The sequence below is a fragment of the Cydia fagiglandana genome, chromosome 4 (genome assembly GCF_963556715.1).
Source record: "Cydia fagiglandana chromosome 4, ilCydFagi1.1, whole genome shotgun sequence".
Taxonomy (NCBI): Eukaryota; Metazoa; Arthropoda; class Insecta; order Lepidoptera; family Tortricidae; genus Cydia; species Cydia fagiglandana.
The window spans coordinates 9,647,529-9,663,669 of NC_085935.1; the positions used below are offsets into that span (position 1 = coordinate 9,647,529).

Below are 16,141 nucleotides of genomic sequence, written 5' to 3' on the forward strand. Positions count from 1 at the left end.
TCTGTGTAAAAACAGCGTAATCAAATCATATACTTACAAATAAATGATAATATTAATTCCTTATCAATATAGTTAATAATCGTACGCTCTTCAGCTATTTAATTTACGAGTGATTCACATCCCGTTTGGTGTTGTAAAACTGGATTTCCCCTGGGTTTTCGCCATTTACATAGAGGTGAAAAGAAAGCATAATGAAATAAAGGAATTTAAAGCAAAAAAATATAATGTCACCGATAGTTTTTAAGGTTCCGTACCCAAAGCTACTACTACCTACTACTAGGACTATGATAGGGTCAACAAAAGCTGATAAGTTTTGCCGTGAGGCATTTTGGCACTTATAATATTATACGCGATGATTTAAAATTAAACATGCTTTGATCGGTGTTGATAGCACTTGAGTCCGTCAATCATTCGCATTACCTATCCTACACTGACAACCGCATCAGGCTGCAAAAGTAATGAAAAGCGAAGATTACGACTGAGGATTACAGCTAAGGAGTACATGACGTAGTACATGTACTAAAATGCAACTAACGAACATATGATTAACCCCCTTATTCATAAAGCTTAGCAAACCTCTATTACATATATGGCTCTACCTAACAAACATAAATGTCAAAATGCCGGATAGAAACAAACTATGTATTATCAACGGTTTGTTAAATTTGACACTGACAAGCTTTTATGGATAAGACGATAAATTTAACGTCCGGTTTATTGCATACATGCCCAAGAATAGGATCAACTTATCGCTTGCAAAAGTTGCAATCCTATTTTTAGGGAATATAATCTCATAAAGTAGTTGTACAACAATCTCGCTCTCAGTGAGAGTCATAAAGTTACTCAAGCGGCGTGATGCGCGTGACCCTGTTCTGTCTGGACGCCGGCGCGCCGGTTCGGAGCGACTCGCTCGCACCGCATTGTCTTTTACTTCTTATCTTAATTTGACTGCATAGTCATTGTGAGAAATAAATTTCTCTCAAAAAGATCTCATTAAGGATTTTCTCTTATTTCTCTAGCCTTATAAACGGCTGTAAGTACACGTGCAAATCAGTAGTGTATTTTTTATGTTTCATGCACAGTGGCACAGAACAATCTCTAAACAAGTTTGACTTATCAGCTTCTTTGCCTCTACTCGTGCTGAAATTCGTTTCAATGAGTATTGCTTTCTTTTTTTTCGAACGAGTGAACAATAACTCGGACAGTTACTTAATGTTTTATTGATCCATACAGTCATATTATATAAATTAAACATTAGGTACCTAATAGCAGATCGGTGCAACGTAGTCGCAGTGGCACCTGTTTTAATAGAGCAAGGATAATTTTATGACTTTGGCATAAACAACACAAATCCTAAATAACGTCTCACGCATGAAGTTTCAATGTTTAGCCAAGAACTTTAGTTTATCTCATATACTTATTTAGAAGGATACGTAGTAAATAACCGAATAGAAGTAGAATTTGTGCTCTACAAATAATTGTGAACCAACAGACACCAATTGCATTATCTGAATTATCTCGCGGGGTAATCAAAGCACTCGCCTCGAAAGTGTAAGATAACAAGGTGGTATTGGCCTAGTGATAAAATTCATATACTAAATTTAACGAATATTTGCCGGTTGCCTACAACTCCTTAGGTACTCTATTTGCTACGACACACTGACCCACATATCTGTTTCTAATCGCGCGTGACAATACACAATCATTCGCGTGCGTTAACTTTACACATTAATTAAATGTATATTTTGCTTTTCTCCTATGAGGAATTTGCAAAGCAAGTGACTTTTCCTTAATAACTGGTCTCAAGGACTCTTAATTGTGCGTTCTGTCAGCGGAACCTAATATTAGCTTGGGCCCGCGCCGCCGTGTTGCAGTCATTACTGCTGTAACTAGAGCGTCGAGTGAATATAATACACAAACTAGATCTGTATTCTAACTGCGAGACGATTTGTGCTCTGTTTCACCTTCACAATAATTCTAGGCAGCCGAAGCCGGTGTCACTCACTATGTACCTGAGCCGACTATGGACTGCCTATGCATGTGTACACTTACGATGACTCATTTATTTCTTATAGAGTTTAACTGCGAAACTCCCCGCAACTATAATTGCACATAAATTACTAAAAGTACCTAAAAACGTGTCTTCGAACCAAATGAATGGGCAAACCTGCTCCGATTCGGATCTTTATTTGTAATTTTGGAGCGACTTTCGCCAATCTGTATCCAAATTAAGCATCACGTTTTCGTAATTATTGCAACACATTTTATGCCGTAGAAGTCACAGGGCAAGGACTTTATGGTACCTACCTATAATTATACTTGATTTTAAATTGTTTTTGCTTGATTTCATAGGTATTTAATAAGTTTTTCATTAAATAAGATGCAAGAAAAATATTACATAAAATAATTTAACACGATTTAAATATGTTTGCACATCGCTGGTAGGTATACTGGGGATGCTCTAATCAATTAATAAATAGGGTATTAACTTAGAGACATCTTTAATATTGTTACTTATTGATTTATTAGCATGTTTAGCATCTTTCTCGACAAATAGGTAACGGTACCTTCACAGTATAATAAAAATAATTGCCATCATTACCATTGCGAATTTACCGGGGCGTTATTCCGAAGGACGAATGTTCAAAACTAGAGCGAAATGTCACGGGGCCTTTTATCCTACTTGTGCAGGTCGATCGCCCTTGGCCCATATCAGGCCCGCAAAACTAGGTCGAGAGGTTGATTAGACCTCGTGCCTTCCAATTGCATCGAGTTTATGCGCTCGATGATAATACTAATAAACAATTTTCGTTATTACGCAAACAAATAACATTTGCAGGGCAATATTATTCGGTTGAATGTAATTTAGGAATGCTACTTTATTACTAAGAAACAAATTAGCTGTAGGTAAAAGGTACAGAAATACTACGTAATAATATCATGAACGATAATTGTGAAGATGCATGTATGATTTTTATGCAAAAACGACTAATGGTACAGATTTCGAAACATATTATCCTAGAAGTCATGCCTCTACTATGTTAATAACTATATATTAAGTAGGTAAATTTCTATTATCACTGACGAGATATAATTCTGTTTTTAGTGTAATTTTATTGGATATTGAGAAGATTGCGCATTTTGTAGCCAAATCTCCGAGTAGCTGTATAGGTATTCACGGTCGCCCCACCTGTTGCTGAGACAGCGCTGTCTACTGTACGGGGACGTCTCGACGAAAAACCTTAGTAGCATAATTTTAGTAATTAACCCTGATTCAGCATTACTCATAAGTTTATATGGTCAAGTATGAATAACTTCTTAATTGCATCGTCCTTGAAACTTTATGGTGTAGATTGCTGCCGCAGTGAATGTTTGTGTTCAAAATATTCATTCTAAGAAAAATACAGTCATTATGTAGATCTTCGGATCAAACTTTGTGATACACTTATACTCTCTAGGTTTGATTACGCGAATGTGGTATATGGTCCACGCTTATTAACACAGACAGATGTGGTCTACATTAGTCCAAAATGCAACAAACACGAACAGAAACTGTTCTTTTACTATCCAGTACTTTTCCGAAATGTTTGTTAATATCTAGTTCATATAAACCGACGAAAGACGAGTTTTATGCATACCCAAATCACATTGTTTTGATTATTAATTAGGATGTTGCTCCTAGACGCCCGGCTAGAGTTGCATACTTTCTACGACACCGGATGTTGCAAACATTATTAACGTAGTCCATTGAAATCAGTAATGTTTATTAGTGTTGGTCTTTAACTAACAGTCTGTCAACGTTAAGTCACGGCAGGTAATTGTGAGGAGCTTTCCAGGCTTTCAATGACTCCGGTCATTTGCGCACGTGCAGTAAGGCGGGCTTTCTCTGTTGCAACTTATGGGACATGACCGCTAACTTTTATATGAACTTAGACAACCAACATCGTACATACATAGCGAATAATAGCGATTGAAGTTAATAAAAAAATATGATAATAATTCTATACATCCTTATCAATCCAGAGACACGACTGTTTTTGACAGCAGATACCTATATAAATACATGAGTCACGGGTAAAAACCCATTACGAGTTTATCTATAATATTTTGAGAATTTCCAACGATTTATATTTCGTTTAGATATCATAAGACCATAGAGTGCACTCAGAAATCCAGATTTTTAAACATATATAGGTAACTGCTGAGGATTAGGGGTCATCCATTAATTAGGTAGGTACGTCAAACGTTTAAAGGGAGGGAAGGGGTCAAAAAAAATGCCATATTGTGACAAGGGGGAAAAGAGAGTTAAATGTATGATGTTACTTATTTAGATTTTATTATTCGCTATATACTTACCTAGTTAAATAACTAGCTTTTGTAACGATAATCGTTTCTGTTTATGTAATTGTTATTTTTAACCGTGTTATAAAATTTCTAATACGTATTACTTTTATGTATCAAAATTATTTTTTATTAAAATATAATACCTAATTCGAACTGCCGATTCCGTTGAAAACAAAACTGCCAATTGTGACCAGGTGTGACAAGGAGGAGGAGGGATAAAAAAAGATGAGATTCGTGTGACGTAATATATGGATGACTCCTTATAAAATTTCAGAAATTAGTTTATGAATCATGCAGTTTCTAACTTGTTTAAAATTGCAACATTAATATAATTAGTTAAATATACCCCTTATCCCATCGAACCTTAAATTCTTAGGATAGGTACGTTAACTACGTTATTAATAATTCTAAAGATAGGTAATTATTCTAGAAATACTACCTACCTAAAAACGTATAAATGCCAATTAGGAGGATGCATGTGTATTGGACGCCAAACATCCAACAAACATTTAAGTTCGGTTAGATTTTGGCGCAACAAGTAACGTTGAATCCTAAAGTACGTACACGTTACGTTAAAGAAAATGGTACCGTTTTTAGGGTTCCGTACCCAAAGGGTAAAACGGGACCCTATTACTAAGACTTCGCTGTCCGTCCGTCCGTCCGTCCGTCTGTCACCAGGATGTATCTCACGAACCGTGATAGCTAGACAGTTGAAATTTTCACAGATTATGTATTTCTGTTGCCGCTATAACAACAAATACTAAAAACAGAATAAAATAAAGATTTAAATGGGGCTCCCATACAACAAACGTGATTTTTGACCAAAGTTAAGCAACGTCGGGCGGGGTCAGTACTTGGATGGGTGACCGTTTCTTTTTGCTTTTTTTTGTTTGTTTTTTTTTTGCATTGTGGTGCGGAACCCTTCGTGCGCGAGTCCGACTCGCACTTGCCCGGTTTTTTTAAACAATACCGCCAAAGGATCATACAGAAAAAGCCTGAAAAATGGAAAAATGTAAAACAAAAACTTACCTATGGTTTTAAGGATTTGTAGGTCATCCAGCTCATACTCCTTTTCCTCCTCAGAAAACTCCGACTCCGTGGTGGTGGAGTCCTGCTCCTCCGTCGAGGACATGGACAGCGAGCGCACGTCGGAGCTCAGGTCCGAGCTGCACTCCCGCACCAACTTCGCACTGGCCATCATCATGCTAATTGTTGTTACACCAAATTAATCCCTTAACTTTTTCAGTACTTCAATTGTTATTCGTCTTCAGCATAATCTAAGTTTTTTATCACTACTGTTTAAATATTATTTTATTTCAATATGATTTTGTAGATAGTTATTTTTTGTTAAAGTATCAACTCTATTGTAAAGTCGATGAAAGCGCGCGGAAAACTAAAGAGAAATCGCGACAACGCGTTCTCTCACCGGTAGCTAGCGCTTTACTGGCCCGAGCGCTCGCTGACGGCCGACCGCTCTCGGGAATCAAAACAGAACAGTAGCCGGTGCGCCGCGGGCCTACTGTAGGCGGCGGAGATTCATTTCCACATGCTACTTACTGCACTTTTATCAAATAAATGTTATCGTCAGTATACTAAGTAGGTATCACTCAGGTACCGCACTGTGATCATGCGTGACCGCTCTGATTTGCAAAACAAACAAAAGATAATATAAAGTTCCAACTTTATTGGGCAACAAGCGCGGTACAAAGAAATATACAAGGATTATTATAAATGTAACCTAATATTAATATCACTGTGAAATCCGATATATAAGTACTTAATTTTTAAAGGAATAAATATGTTTATGTCTATATTTTAAGAAGGTACGTCTACCTTAATGATAATGATATACATACAAAACACTACATATAAATGTAGGTACGAATATGTATATTACCTGTTACTATATATACATATAATAACAACCTATATATTTACAAGTATTTCTTGTAAAAAATATAAGACATAATGGGGTACTAATACTAATACAGTAACTTTTCTTTCCCTCCTGAACTTTTTACAGTGATTGGTATCAAACGTCATACGAATTGTATGATACTGAAATAGCGTGCTGCCCTCCAATATGCGCCACCAGCACGCGATATATTAAATTATTAGGGAACTCAACGAATCTTTTAGACTCAATTATCTACAAGGTTTTGTACAGCGCACCATTAAATAATGAATTTATTATTGGATCCCTTTGTTTGACATAAATAATGAAAGTATTAAGTCAGATTATCATTAGTTATAATTCTGAAACCGTTAACTTTTCAGGATTTTCGTAATGTTATCCTATAGATAGGTATAGATAGGTTTGTTTTATGGCAATCGTGAAAAGTTACGCGTTTCTGAAAAACCAAATAATGACTTAAAACTTTATGGGAAACAATAGAGAACCAAAATAAAGTTTAAATTTCTAAGTTGAGTGAGTTCATCGTGGTAGGGACTTTGAAATGAGGGTGGAGTTGTCAACAAAAACGTATAATTTCTACAAACAAGAGCATTTAAGTATAAATAATGACACTTCCATATTTCGTTCTGTCAAATTCGATGCAGAATAAGCTTAGACGAGCTCTGCTTAGTGGAAACTCTGTAAATATTTGTTAATTAGACATCAAAAACGTAACGGTATTGGTAGCATCAGACTCATCAGAGGGCATTCTATGTAGAGTGCACCACATGTGCACTTTGTGATTCCTAAATAAAACGTAAGGTAAGCATCCTTCGAGTTACACCGGGAAAGGAGACGGCATTCGTACTATTTCCCTCTGCCGAAGCAAAGGCACAACTGTACCTATGGCGATGCATGTAGTGTTTAGTCACTCATCCGTACACAAAAAGAGATCTAGGTTTGCAAGATTTGTCTTTGACGTGTGTCATTTATATGTATTTGTGTCGTCATTACAGATTGGATCTAGTATGTAGTGAGTGAAAAGCGCGACTATGTGCAGGCGACATGTCGGAAGCCGGCGTTGCTCGAAGCATCGCTACAAGAAATCAATATTGGGTGCATAACCAGCTTATGTTCCCATGTTCTGTGAATAAGCAACTTAAAGTTATTGCGTATTAATAACATTTTGGTAATGATATCTAGTCATAAGATATTCGACTTTTAAAAATGAGAAGACAAGTTACTGATTAGGGACGTTAACAGTTTTGGTATAATACCTGTTTAAAATTTACATCATAAATAAAACCAGTAGGTAAATGGTTAAAAAGTAAAACAAAATAAAACATGCCAAAAGGTTAACATTATACAACACGGTTTATCAGTCAGTGAGAACAAGTCCGAAGTTCAAATTATAATAAAAATATTGCAGTAATAAATTAATACTTTAACGCCATCACGCCTATACAACGTGTACAGTAAAGCCGTGTGTATTAAGCTATAGGTATGTGACGTTTTCAGGCAAAAAATCATCTATATTATTTACGTCAGTAGCGCATTAATGACTACCCACATTGAGTACACATCTTGGAAATCGCGACATACATAATTATAATTAAGTAAAAATAAACACTCCATAATGAGTAAGATAATCCACAATTTTAAAAGGTTATCGCAGTAGACAAAACAATCGTAAAATCTTTAAAACCCCGATATTTAAATAAAAATATTCAGAATAATACAACGAAGACGTTACGTAGTACTACTAGCCTAGCCTCCATGTGCGTTGTAGTCAATGAACTTATTGACATTGTAGTAATTTGCTGTGAAACTAATAATTACTCATTAGTATATGTTTGAGTCATGTATGAATCATTTACATACTGTAAACAAATAAATAAAAAAAATCTCAATTCTAGCTCGATGGCGCGCGAAATGCGATAGTAATCTTATCTGCTATGGATAAAAATATGCACCTATAGACGTCAACATTCAACAGCCACGTTTACATAAATATATTGTGATAAGTTGATAACTGATAAATGAAAATGTGACTTTATCTCCGGACACTTCAAAATTACTGTAGTGCTCTCACTTTCGACTGTTGCAATCGATTCTACTATCAACGCTGCGCTTTATTTACGTATAAACCTATACTATCCATAATTATATCTCTTATATACAACATAACAGCATCTCTTTTGGTAAACAATAATTATATATTAAGGCTGACAATATTTACAACTTCTATTTATATTTAAACGTACGATAACAGTTTCCCAATCGGCTTGCCGGTCTATAGCTCAGCGACAACCGATCTTTAAATACAACAAGTACTTATAACATAATTTACATAACAACTCTAAACTTTTTAACCGGTATATTTTTGGCAAGACACGGCTACGCATTTTTTAATTGTTTTTTCTTCAGTTTAATCGTGGCTATTAATCTCACCTTACATACTTGCACATATATGGCTCTCCTTAAATGCCAACATAATTTAAATTAAAAATTCCTGCTTTTGACAAAACTGGACTAAAAGACGTGCGGTTATTAACGTGAACTCATTAATATTTTTTTAAATAATTTAATTTGTTCTAATACTTCTAATAGCATGAACTCATCAATTATCTGTAGGTATGGATATGGATAACCGGATGTATGTAGTATGTATATCTAAATATGTGGCTTTCCATCAGATAAGGGTCCTTATGCTTCATCTGCAATACGGACGTTTCTATCAGAATTTCAGATGGAAACGTCCTTATTGCACTTGAAGCTTATGCTCCCTTTAAGGACGCTTCTGTAATGGGAAGCCACATCTTGACACAGGCCAGGTGATTTAACCCTTATATCAATACCAGAACGAGATTGACATTTTAAAACGTTTTTAATTATAAACATAATTGGCATAGTTACACTTAATCGTGGGCTATGCTACAAACAGGAAAGCGCAAGAAGATGTAAAGTGAATATACCTTTAACATTCGGAAGCAAGGGACCTGTCTGAACTTTACAAATTGATCTCAATTTGATATGACAGGCATGTCGCTTTAAATTATTTGCACGAGCCGCAAGCGAGCGTAAAAAATCTAGCTCATGGAGGCAACAACAGCTAAAATATGATCATATTAGTTCGTGGTAATTAGGAACAGTATACCGGAGTGTGTGGCTATAGCCAGTTTGTCATGGAACTTTTTAGACGGGCAGAAGGCCATGGACTCGACATCTGCTAGAGGGAATCTCTCCGGGCAATGCGCCTTTGGCTTCGCCGAACATTGCTGTTGCATTACCTGTGAAAAAGTGTGTTACTGTATTGTAATAAAATTTATTATGACAATAATTAAGGTTAGACGGGGCAAGAGAAACACTTGTAGGTAATCGTCATACTATTTCACTTGCTCAAAGCATAATAAACTAAGTTTATATTAACCCACATGACCTTCGGTTATATTATGTAAATACAACAATACAAGTTGAAATATGACATCCGAATAATCTCCTTTTTCATTTTTATTTCATTTCATCACAATCTGAAAACTTAATTTTGAAAATCATTTAGTCCGCAAGTATTCTTATTGTTCTTTTAGCATTAGCATAAGTAATCAAATATTTAGACATACAATAACAATAGTATTTTTTGTTTAAGTTAGGTACCTACCAAGATTTTGTGACAAACAAATGAAAAAAAAAGAACTTGAGTACATAACTTATTTGTCAAAATTAAAACAAAAACAAAAATTTCTTGAAAGGACAGAGGGCCGATTTTTGAATATCGATCGCTCGATTTCGTCACTCGATAATCGGTGGAAAACGGCGAAATGCTAATTTTTGAAATACGAGCGATCGAAATTTGGAATCTCGTGGTATTGACCACTCAATTTCAATTCTATTAGTAGAATTTAATGCCTAGTAGTGGAGATATTATTTAACGAAATTCACGAAATCGAGTGGTCGAAATTCAAAAATCGGTTCCCAGGTCATTAAATTAAGAATTGTTAACCAGATCCTTACATAGCTATAGGAGAGTGGTTACATAGCAAAAACTAATACAGATCATCATCATCATCTCAGCCATAAGACGTCCACTGCTGAACATAGGCCTCCCCCTTGGACCTCCATACGTGCCGGTTGGAAGCGACCCGCATCCAGCGTCTTCCGGCGACCTTAACAAGATCGTCTGTCCATCTTGTGGGTGGACGTCCTACGCTGCGCTTGCTAGAACACTTGCTTGCTTACTTAATACAGATACAAAGATATTAAAAAAACCGGTCATTGCGTGCCTCCGCATAATAGAGGGTTCCGTACCTTCATACGATATTCATGGCACTTTCATTATGTTAATAAAAAGAGAAGTATACAAAAACGCATTAATGGTTCAACCGATCATGTTCAAAACAATTTTAGTACATTTTTTAGAGTTCCGTACTTCAAAAGGAAAAAACGGAACCCTTATAGGATCACTCGTGCGTCTGTCTGTCTGTCCGTCTGTCACAGCCTATTTTCTCGGAAACCACTGGACCAATTAAGTTGAAATTTGGTACACATATGTAAATTAGTGACCCAAAGATGGACATGTTTTTTTATAATTTTTAAATACATAGGTTCCAAGTTAGTTAAGAAAATAGCCAAAAAATTACCATTCCCCCCCTTTTATCTCCGAAACTACTGGGTCTAAAATTTTTAAAAAAATACATATAATAGTTCTTTACCTATAGGTGACAGGAAAACCTATTAGAAAAATGCAGTCAAGCGTGAGTCGGACTTATGTACGGAACCTTAGAAAAGCGAGTCCGACCCGCACTTAATCGGTTTTTTTAATGTACGGCCGGTTCTAGTTAAAGTTGGAGGCGGTATGCCATATATTTTTGGACTTCAGTGGTGATTCTTTTCAAAAGTGTACCTATTAAACAATCGAAAAACGTTTATAAAAGTTATTTTTAAAGACCTATTGAATTATTTGCTACACGTTGATGTTTACATTTTTTTTATTTTAACATCGTCAGGCCCACTTGCCCCTCCCGACCTAAAAGTAAACAATAAACTTACAAACTTACCCTATCACTTTTGGCGACTCTCGTGAACGCGATTCCATATTTACTGACAGCGTCACCATAAGTCAAGGGTTCTATGGTCATAGATAGCTCATCGTTGACTTTTTTCTTTCTCTTCACGGCGAGGTGTGTCATTTCTAACATTCCAATAACCTGAAGCAAGCAAAATCCATTAAAAAATACAAAAATAGACTCGGTTGGGTAAAATGGTTGGTGATCGCGTACAATAATTTTAACAGGACGAATTGAGAAAAGAACGAATTTTCACTTTGAGTCTGTCATACTGATGTGGTGCACCGTGCACCCTGTTATCTGACAGTTTGCAAACCTTATTACAAAGATATAAGGTACACCAGTAGTCAGTTAACGCGATTATTACACTGATGGGGATCCACACATCGTTAAGCATCGCTATATACTTTCTCGGTCATATTCTTGAACGGCATGAGTCCATGCAATTTGAAGACCGCCTAATGCGCTAGCCATGAAACGCACGCTCAGAGCGCCACGAGCGTATACGCTCGCCGACCGCCATACATTTGGGGCGTCATTGTCGATCGTGCAAGCTCCTGACGCTCTGAGCGTCTGTTTCGTAGCTCGCAGGTCAGAGTGTTGTTGTTAGTTTGTACCTGTTTCTTGGCGTCGCAGAAGGAGGGATGCATGCGCATGATACGCAGGGTGGGCGGCATCGACGCGACCACGCGGCCGCAGCGCGCGCAGCCGGCCGCGCAGCGCGTGCCGCCCAGGCGCCGCCCCGGCGGCACCCACACCAGCTCGCTTACGGACGCTTGCACTGCGCAGAAAATTTAAAGGTAAGAATGGGATGATGCGAATTTTTCGTAGATTATTAATAATAAGATACATTCAATTCTGACTTTGAAATAATTACAATTTTGGCCACGTTCTACAGTTGACGCCGCAAGCTGCGTACAGTCTCACTTTCTACATGCAGAAATGTTGCCATCTTCTTACATAATTACTGCCTGATGGCAGTGCCTGACGCATGCTTGCTGCTCAAAAACCTTGCCAAACGTGACCCACAACTGCTGTGACCCATTACGCCTCGCCGCAAACCGCAAAAAATGATCTGTGCCTGAAGAAATCACAACTTACTGATGGCGTCGTCGCCAGCAATGACGGCGGTGCAGGCCTGGGGCGCGAATGTGACGCCGAGCGAGGCGGTGGCCAGCCGCGCGCGGCCCGGCGCGCCCGTGCCGGCGCGCGCCGCCAGCTCCGCGCCGGTCGGCGCCGTCCACACGCCGCTGCCAGATCCCGCCGCGTCACCGGACACCGGGTACAGATCCGTACCTAGGAACAGAACGACATTGTAAATGTGCTCCTAATACTTCAATGCTCAATGCTCCATACCTATGGTTTGGTAAAAGTACCGGTAAAATTAACTTTTAAGTGATAATTTTATGATACGGCATTAACATTTAACGGCATTTCATTTGGATTTGTTTGCAATGTTTTCTTGTTAGCGTTTTTTATTTATTTTTTATTTTACTTCACAAACTACAAGGAATAATATTTCAAATGTGCAAAGATTCGTATGTTTCAACGCATCTCGCCTAGATGATCAGGGTTGGCCAAGATTATTAAATGAAGATCATTTTATCGTACTAACTTGCCAGCAAACAACAATGTTAACACATGATAACTTACACAAAGTATTAATAGATTATCCACCATGATTCATATCGCATTGTTAATTCGACCCGCTGTGAACAATATCCGGCCTAACCATCAACTACACACTAAACGTGTAACGCAGTGTCATTCTTCAGGTACTTTTGTACTAGATATGTAATTAGAAATATCAATTCTACATAGTTTTCAATACACCGCAGACCAGTACGGATATGATAGTCGTTCTTGTCTACGTGACAGCGTGATAAAACGGTGTCCGTCACTTTCTATCCCATGGTGTTAAAAAGTGACAGTTACATATTTTATCAAGTGGATAAAGATGGATAAAGCCATCCATAATACGTCGGCTGAAGAGAAGAGTGTGATAAGCTCACTCGGCACGATTAAGGGACAGTTGCATCAACCACTATTGACGGACTGATCAACACCAACCGGCACTAAAGTATGAAATACATATCTCATAGTTACAATAGAATTTAGAAAACGTTTTAATGGTGACATACGGTTTGATACAACCGAGCCCTAAATGTTCTAAAAAATGGAAGAGCCGGTATATTCAGTTGAGCGTTGCTAATAACTATGACATTTCTCGGTCAGCCCTGGTCTAGTTTTTCAGTGGAAAAACGTCACTAAGTACTGATATTTCAATAAGGTCAAACAAAACAGAGTTCGGTAATTGTTTTATAACTAACCTGTAATGCAGGTGTTGTGTGGCCGTTCGTCGTAATACGGGTGGAACACTTGAACGTTATTTTCTACCGCCGACAACAATGGCGAGTCGGTATGCAAATCGTAATAGGCTGTCGAACCGTCCGCGTAACCCACTAATACTAGATTATGTTCTTTTTGCTAGAAAAAATAAAATATTGAAATAAGAAAACAATAACTAATAATTGTGACGTTTCACGGCGAAAGGTACCTTATGGCGGCTGGCGCTTACGTCGCATAGCGCCGCAATAATATTGGAGTGGCGTTAATAATAGCGTAAGCGCCAACCGCCATAAGGTACCTTTTGCCGTGCAACGTCACAATTATTTGGTCTGAAATTTAAATAATCTGCAGAATTTGACTCACTTTAGACCACGAAACAGAAGTTGCCTGATATGGTTTTCTGTTACTGCCCATAGTCATTCTTAACTCCGCGACTGGCTTCAATTTCTGGATAATTTGATTACTGAAAATTACAAAGGTGTTTAAAACGAAGAATCTAATTACTTATTTAAATATAAGCTTATCTTGTGTTACGTAATATGTGACGTTGCACGGCAAAAGGTACCTTATGGCGGTTAGCGCTTACGCTATTATTAACGCCACTCCAATATTAAGCGCCAGCCGCAGCATAAGGTACCTTTTGCCGTGGAACGTCACATATACGCTACGCCAACAAAGTAAAGTAACTTACTTCTTAACTACAGTGGACGGATAGGGAACAGCAAAAATGTAGGCGGATCCGCTGGAGCACGCCACCGCGAGCAGCCCCAGACGACTCGCCGCGTTCTCGGCCGTCAAGGCGTCCCTCGCGCCCGACGGACACCAGTCCATCGACCAAACCGTCCCAAAGTCGTGTGCTATACCCAACACTATCTCCGGTAATCTGTGCCAATAAAAATACAGTACTTATTTATTTATATTGCTTTAAAAATGTGGATTGATAATCTATCCCAAATTACTTTTAACCTTCCTAAGCTAATTGTGAACGCCGTGCCTATTGTATAGGTATAACGCGCGATTGTAAACTTTATTGTAATGCACGAAGGTAAATATTAGACTGTAATTGCATGTATCTTTGGGGTCTTTGGCGGTCGAAGTCAAACTATGTTTAGGGTTTGGAACCCTAAAAGCAGTTTTTTACGCATACTCGTATTATTCCAAAAAGGTAAAATTAATAACTTAAATTGGCCTTTTCATCAATCTATCTGCAGAAACATCAGGATAAACAAGGATGGTCAAATTAATGTAAAAATATACATATCGTAATGTGGACTTACCCTCGAAAATTGTTGAAAGTCCATATTTGTATTAGATTTTCGTGTTTCGGCGTTTCTCCTCCTTGGTAACGCGGGCAGTCCGGACCGTTGTGGCAAGCTATAGCCAGGAAGTTGGAGGCCCCGTCAGACATATCCTCTACTCGCGGCGGCGCCCAGGCGACACACACAATGCTAGCACCCACGAATATACTGGTACCTAAAATAAGTAATTCAATATTCTTTTTTTTTCAACTGCCATAGCTAAATAATGCAAGTTTTACAAAAATCGTTTGGTAATCTTGATAAAGGGAAGGGATAGATATAAATAAATAGAGAAAAACTCTTACATGTGTGCCTTTCTAACTTTGTGTTGAAGGACTTTTTTCAGTAGACCCTAAAATTTACAAAACGCGTAGCAGTGACAGGAGGAAAAATTCTACAGGTGAAAAAATTTGTACCTACCCTACAAGTAAATTAATTTGTGATTCGCATAGGTATATGGTGTTATACCTACATCAGATTTTTTACCTAACACAACCAGAATAAAGTCCAAATTTAAAACACCTGCGATGATTATAAGTATGAATGCCAAATGTATATGAACCACACATTTGACATCCGATAAAGGTGTAATCGACCACTTACCATTGTCGTCCTCTAAAGCTTGGAACCTCTTCAAAGTTGTCCAAGCAGAATCAGTTTTGAATTTACAAGAGTGCTCCAATGGCGGCATGTATCTCGTCAGTTCAGGTTCGAGTACGGGTTCGTGTTGACATTGCCATCGAGGGAACAATACTTCATCGGTCAAATAAGTTTTACAACTGAAAAAAATAGGTTACGTTACATTTTTTTTCCTTACTTCCTCACGCAGAGAGAAAGATAATTATTGCGTTTACTTACAAATCTTCATCGCCATTACGTATATATGAATTGACATCATCAACTTTGAAGGGAATACGTGTCACTTTCGACAATACGGGCGCTGGAAAAAATTATAATTTATCTTTAGTATGTAGGTAATTATTAATAGAAATCATAAATTCGAAATTGGTAGTATAAATGTATGGTTTGCAAATTATTTTTATATTTAACTAAGAACTGTGATTAATGATATGATAAGATTATCTAAGCATAAGGGCTGATTTAGACGATGCAAAAACTCGCATGCGAGTTTCATACCATTGCGGGTTTTGATTGGTCGGTTGAATTGGACGTAATCAACAGTCCGCAATGTA

General features: G+C 37.6%; 2 protein-coding genes across 2 annotated transcripts in view; both read right to left on the reverse strand.

The window, feature by feature from the left end:
- The window catches only part of LOC134663622 (cAMP-dependent protein kinase catalytic subunit 3), a 36,328-nt gene extending 30,633 nt beyond the window's left edge, over positions 1-5,695 (reverse strand). The window contains exon 1 of the mRNA XM_063520040.1: positions 5,374-5,695. Within this exon, the coding sequence (XP_063376110.1) occupies positions 5,374-5,548 (175 nt within the window). The 5' untranslated portion in view covers positions 5,549-5,695. The remainder of the gene's footprint in view (positions 1-5,373) is intronic.
- A 318-nt stretch (positions 5,696-6,013) lies between these two features.
- LOC134663639 (uncharacterized) overlaps positions 6,014-16,141 on the reverse strand; it is a 39,360-nt gene continuing 29,232 nt past the window's right edge. The window contains exons 27-36 of the mRNA XM_063520061.1: positions 15,807-15,888; positions 15,552-15,727; positions 14,928-15,123; positions 14,342-14,533; positions 14,014-14,113; positions 13,632-13,788; positions 12,403-12,597; positions 11,919-12,082; positions 11,293-11,442; positions 6,014-9,528 (exon numbers count right to left, since the gene is read on the reverse strand). Of these exons, the coding sequence (XP_063376131.1) occupies positions 9,367-9,528; positions 11,293-11,442; positions 11,919-12,082; positions 12,403-12,597; positions 13,632-13,788; positions 14,014-14,113; positions 14,342-14,533; positions 14,928-15,123; positions 15,552-15,727; positions 15,807-15,888 (1,574 nt within the window). The 3' untranslated portion in view covers positions 6,014-9,366. The remainder of the gene's footprint in view (positions 9,529-11,292; positions 11,443-11,918; positions 12,083-12,402; positions 12,598-13,631; positions 13,789-14,013; positions 14,114-14,341; positions 14,534-14,927; positions 15,124-15,551; positions 15,728-15,806; positions 15,889-16,141) is intronic.